The 5,909-nt window shown below is 34.4% G+C and overlaps 1 protein-coding gene across 2 annotated transcripts in view; it reads right to left on the bottom strand.

The window, feature by feature from the left end:
* LOC106516071 (aminoacylase-1) overlaps positions 1 to 4,114 on the bottom strand; it is a 7,521-nt gene extending 3,407 nt beyond the window's left edge. Inside the window, exons 1-10 of one of the 2 annotated variants that reach the window (XM_014006252.1) lie at positions 3,991 to 4,114; positions 3,615 to 3,754; positions 2,422 to 2,486; positions 2,223 to 2,327; positions 2,048 to 2,142; positions 1,834 to 1,910; positions 1,629 to 1,718; positions 1,029 to 1,085; positions 860 to 933; positions 420 to 469 (exon numbers count right to left, since the gene is read on the bottom strand). In XM_014006252.1, the coding sequence (XP_013861706.1) occupies positions 420 to 469; positions 860 to 933; positions 1,029 to 1,085; positions 1,629 to 1,718; positions 1,834 to 1,910; positions 2,048 to 2,142; positions 2,223 to 2,327; positions 2,422 to 2,486; positions 3,615 to 3,738 (737 nt within the window). In that variant the 5' untranslated portion in view covers positions 3,739 to 3,754; positions 3,991 to 4,114. Of the gene's footprint in view, positions 1 to 419; positions 470 to 859; positions 934 to 1,028; positions 1,086 to 1,628; positions 1,719 to 1,833; positions 1,911 to 2,047; positions 2,143 to 2,222; positions 2,328 to 2,421; positions 2,487 to 3,614; positions 3,926 to 3,990 lie in introns of those variants that run through there. The other variant, XM_014006253.1, reaches the window with a different exon arrangement.
* Between the last annotated feature and the right edge of the window lie 1,795 nt (positions 4,115 to 5,909).

Below are 5,909 nucleotides of genomic sequence, written 5' to 3'. Positions count from 1 at the left end.
ATAGTCATCTAGATTTTCTTAATTTCCAACCAGATGAAAAGATTTGATGGATGCAAAATATTTAAAAGACCTTAAAATTTTTCTTAAAGTCATGTTTTACTGCTGCTGCTGCTATTTCCACAACAGAAAGGTCTATAAAACCAGGTTTATTTTTCCAAACATAAAACTTACGATTTTTTATTATTTTGCTGTATAATTGGTTTTATTGTACAGTGCAGATTCTGCCAAAAGCTTTTTATTCCTTTTACAGATGATGTTTAAAAAAAAGCATTCAGAAAAGTATTCTTACTGGAAGTTCAAGTAGAGGATCAAGCCAAAACGCTTGCAAACAAAGAATCGAAACAGTTTCATAGATATTTGATCTTTAAGAGCACAAAAACAAATGGTTGTAAAATACAGAGTGAAGTAAACAAACTCACCGGTGCTTCTCCTTCTCTCTAAAGTCCATAAAAGAGTTTATGATAGTCCGCTGTRGGAAAAATAAATATATAAAAACTTTACTTATTAAGATTGGTGGACTGGACTACATCTGGGGGAAAAAAACATCACTGATTGCTTTAATTCAGTGTGTTGTTTTTTCTTCCATGTCAGTAAGTTTTYGCTCTGTTTGTTCTTTAGAAGCAAAATTAATCTGATTTATTTATGTGACAAGATTTGCATTTACAGGAGCTTCCTCAACCAAAAACACTTTCATTTTTTTTAGAAACATTTGAACTAAACTAAAAAAAATTGCCCTTTTTTTGTAAAACTGAAGAAATTTGCCATTTCCAGTAAGTTTTTCCAAATGTGCATCAAAATTATTAATCAAAAACAGAAAAAAAAAACAGAGTCTATACTAAAGCTGATGAACGATGCTTACCAGTTTCTCAGCAGCAGTATTTTCCACAAACCTGGAGCCATGACCTGGACATCCTGGGCAGTGGATCGTAATCCCTGGAAAACAGAATATCGTGTTTTTTTTCCTCTTGAAGAGGTCAGACATTGATCAGAAACGATGGCACCATCTATTCTTTGTGCTTCATACTCACACCAGGGGTTCCTTTCTCCATAAAACACCGTGAATGGATGACCAGGGTTAGCCAGACCTCCAGAACACACAAAAACACACTTAAAATAGTTATAAAAATGACAAATTGTGGTGCAAATGTAAATTGGCAACAATCTTAAATTAACACTCCTAAACGCACACAATATTATTTTATTGGTACATATTTTTCTTTCAGCTGTATTCAGCAAAATAAAACGATCAGTAAAATAAAATGTTGTGCAAAATTGAGACTTTGCTTATTTCGAGCCATAAAGTAGTGGTCATTCTGTTTATTCCACAATAACATTCTTTTACTCAAAAAAAAAAAAGACTTCAGTAGTTAAACTACAGAAAAGAATCCCAGTTTTTATTTAAATATGTTTTGTCATGTCCTTGATGTCTGAGAATGAACAAATTTTTACTTCACTGGATCTGTTTGACGTTTAAAGTTCACATTTTTCAAAAAAATAAATAAAAATAAAAAAAAAAAGCTAATCATATGTGAGCATCTTAGTAAATAATCCCAGGACACATTTAATCATCTAATATGGAAAGTTAACATTTAGCTCGTTTAAAATGCTGCAGAGTGTGGATCATTTACCTTCATCCAGAGCAAAGCCAATGTTTAATTTTTGAAACTCTGGATGTGTCACAAATGTTTCCATTCCTTTGTGACCTCCAACTTCCTCATCTGGAACGACAAAATACACAATTTCCTATAAGTCTGAATTATTTTATTAATTGAGACGCAAGTCATTAGAGCCACGAGTTGATTTGTGGGGCGATGATGCAGAYGAGAATCTTACCAGGAACAAACATTAAATGCACAGTGCGAGTGGGTTTCCATCCTCCTTTCTTTAGTCTTCGGACTGCCTGGATGTACCTGCACAAAGCAGAACAGTGATGACAAAAACAATGAATGTTGTTTAAATTGAAGCTAAATATCTTTTCATTCAACATAAACATGAGTAGAAACCACAACAATACAAGAACAAAAATACTTTTGAAGTTTATACTCACTGAATAGTTACAGATTTCATGTCCTGTGATCCACGGCCGTAAATGTTGCCATCTGGATCTTTGAAAGCACCGAAAGCATCATGTTTCCAGTGTTCCTGGAAAAAAAATAGATGACAAGTTTATAAAAATACAGATAATAAGATTGTAACACACGGCACTGAGACCAAGGTCATACCTGGTAAACAGGTACAACGTCTGTGTGGGAATTCAGTAGGATGGATTTTAATGTGGGTTTCGTTCCTTCCCATGTCATGATTGACACAACTCGACTTGGACAAACCTTAAAGCAGATCAAATACACAAAAAATGATGAAACATGGCTGTCATGTGCTTAAAGCACATAAAACGACTGTTCTTCAAGTGGATTAAATCACCTCAATCTTTTTCATTGGTAGCTCAAGCTCCTCTGCAATTCTGTCCAAGAATCTGASAGCAGCATCTGTGGATGAATCAACACAAAGTGGAAACGTTGATTTAAATATTTAAAACTCTGTGCTTAAATTTGCTGTTAGTTTGGGTTATGGAGTAAAATCAAAGCAAGTAGCTAAGTTTGCTTGTATCCTTTTGCACTTTTAAGTGACTCTTTGCCATAAAAAAAATATCCACTGTGTAGTGTATAAATATGTAGGGCTGTTTAGAAAACCAACTGAATGCATTTTAAGTGATTTCTAATTTTACCTTTCTGGAATAACATGTAAAATAGTGATTATAAAGTAAACTTTCAATAGTACCTTTGTGAGGTGTTTTTGCCCAAATTACACATACTCAGTGGTGGGCACAGTTCCCCTAAAGCACTAAAAGGGGAACTAATTTCCTGATTAGTGCTTTAGAGCTTTTGCTATGTTTTTAATTCATTAGTGGTTTAGCACTTGCTAAATTTAGAAGCACTAACTGAGGTGGTTAAATGCTACTGATCAACATTACTGTTAACAGCTGAGGGTGAAAGCTGTCACATTTTGTTCATGTGTCACTTATCCTGTAGGTGACATATTGACAATATTCTGCACACAGTATTGTCATGAGACAATGACAGTTCTGAAGAATGTTCCATGGGTCAACTGGGTTATATTAGTGCTTTAGAATAAGCTTTTGCTCCATTTTTTTAGTGTGTTACTCCTTTAGAATTAGGGGACCTAAATATTTGAGTTTGTGCTTTAGGGTTAGTGCAACTAATGTTTAGATTAGTGCTGCCCACCACTGCATGTACGCAAACTTGTGGCTTGATCTAATTTAAGTTTGAACTTCTCAGAAACTTAAATTTGCATTTGAAACCTATTAAAAACACACCATCTTGTTAGGCTCAAACTGTCATTCCCTGAATCCAGTTAAACATTTTTCCTTTTAAGTGACGGTGCCACTAGTGAAGTTTGCAGGATTGCTAATGAAGCATTTAATGTGTAACTTGTGTCGATAAGAATTGGACTTTGACATAAGACACAGGCAAATCAGATTCACTTTTACACATCCAACATAATTTGTGTTACAGGATGTGTAAAACTAATTAGACAAACTGTAAAAGCAACATGTAGCCTAAATCAAGCTGTGCTGTAATTACAGTTTTCCTCACCGTAGTCAGGCTCAGGATGGACAGTTCTGAGTCGGAGGTATTCTCTGAACAGACTCACAGAGGGGTCCTCTCCTTCAGGTGAGCTCTGTCCTCCAACACCTGGACCATCTTTATCAGGCAGCATGGTTTGTTTACTCCCGCTAAGATCAAAGAGACACTCTGWCACATTAGCAACACAGCGTGTCAGAAACACCTGGTAAATATCTAGTTGCTGTCTTTACTGTGGCACAGATTTTAACAGGATGAGGCGCTGAATCCGGTTCCAGCTGGAACCCGGGTGACCCCCTCTGCATCCAGCACCTCTGCAGTCAGCTCAGGCTAGTTTCTGCTCTTCTACAACAAGCTAGGGCTGCGTCCGAAATGTTAGCTAACTTACCAAGATTACGGGTAGTAAGCGGCACTGGAAGTAAGCGGCGTCAAAGAGCGATTATTTGTTTCCTCTACTTAATAATTAGTTGCCAGAACTCTTGCCGACAAATGTCAACCAGCAGAAAGAGTTCAAACTATTGAGTCTTCCGGAGGAGGGGTGTTCACGTGTGCTCAAAAGACTTCAACCTCTCTAAAAGACAAAAATAAAAACTCAACACATTAGGAGACTATGTTATATTTTTTATAAATATATATGTATTACTTTATTCGTAACAAACAATCAAATTTATGCTGCGCGCATAATGCTAAAATACACGCCAAAACCCGTAAAATGGACTAAACCATTTCAGCGCTATGACGTCAGTAAAAATTATGGCAAACCAAATGATCATATAATACCCGGGACAAATTGCTGTTATGAAATATTTAATAAATAGTTTAATTAAAAAAATTAATAGTTAGAAAGGCTCTCAGGCAAATGTCCTTGATTCAGTTGTTCTTAGTAATTTTTTAATCTATCCAGGATTTTAAAATTCTACAAACTAACTAAATTATGTAAATTTCCCCACATTTATTTTTTCCTCACGTTTTGGGTTTCTAAAAGTACATTCTTCCTAACTCATCTAAATACTAAAGATATCTGAATTAGAGTTTTTTATTAAAAGAAGCTATAGCCATCAACAGTAAAAACNAACAGTAAAAACAGTCACTTGTACTTGAAAAAAAAAGTATGCATTTATATTTTCAATTTATATATATTTTTTGCTTGTACATAAAAATAATTTGCATTGGAAATGTGCAAATTCAACAAGCTCAGAAAGTAGATTTATAGCTTAGATTAATTGAAATATCTCATTCATGAACCTAAAGGAAAGTTTAACACAAATCAGTGTTAATCGGAGCAAATACATCGAGTCTTTAAAACGGAGTAAATTTACTGGTTGACAAATATGTGAGCTCGGCCCACTTCAGGTATTTGTAAYAATTTTTAACTATGAAATGGTTAATTACATAGAGAAATGAGGCCTAATTATATGCTACAATGACCTGCCTCAGTTTGTGTTGAGCAAGCCAACAAATTTTATTTATACACAAGCAAAACAATTTTAATTCAGGTTCTAGGAACAGCTAATGATATCTGCTTAGATGACCTGAGGATCTGGTATTATTTCAAGTATTGGGCCATAACAATTCACAAAAATTGTACTACTATATTTAAGATTCCAAATTAGACAGTGCAATAATTATGTAACTTCTATAAGTAATATTTATAACTTTATGAATAAAAACCTGCCTCAGTCAGTTCGTTGAATTCTCCTAAGTCCTGTTGACAGCATAAATAAATTAAATGTCCAGTCAGGAGAACTGACAGTAACTGGATACTTTACACTGTTTCAAAGTATAAACATGTATTACCTGTACTTAGAAATCTAATCTCACTGTGTGTAACTTCAGCAAGCTTATAAATATAGAATCTGACAAAAGTATAAAAAATAAAAATTATTTGAAAATGAACAAATGAAAGTCAGACATTGCTTTTCAACTGTGCTTCAACAGAATAAAAACAAAAAAGATAAAACTCATGAAACAGACCTGGACAGAAATGATGGTACCATTTACTTAATATTTTATTGCACAACCTCTCGAGGTAATAATCCCTGCAATCAAATGATTTCTGTAACTGTTAATGAGAGTTCTGCACCTCTCAGCAGGTATTTTGGCCCATGATGCAGTGTGAATTGTTTTATATAAAAATTAGCTTACTTCAGAATGTGTCTGAGACTGTAATTTAAAGTGCCTGTGACATGAATATCCTTTAAATACAGTCAAGACATACACTGCTCAAAAAAAAATAAAGGGAACGCTTAAACAACGCACGCTAACTCCCGATCTTAATCAGTGAAATATTCGCATTGAGTACTTTGT

This window comes from Austrofundulus limnaeus, unplaced genomic scaffold, assembly GCF_001266775.1.
Source record: "Austrofundulus limnaeus strain Quisiro unplaced genomic scaffold, Austrofundulus_limnaeus-1.0 Scaffold35, whole genome shotgun sequence".
Lineage (NCBI taxonomy): Eukaryota > Metazoa > Chordata > Actinopteri > Cyprinodontiformes > Rivulidae > Austrofundulus > Austrofundulus limnaeus.
The sequence above is the reverse complement of the archived record's forward strand: the minus strand, read 5'-3'. Positions and strand labels throughout refer to the sequence as shown.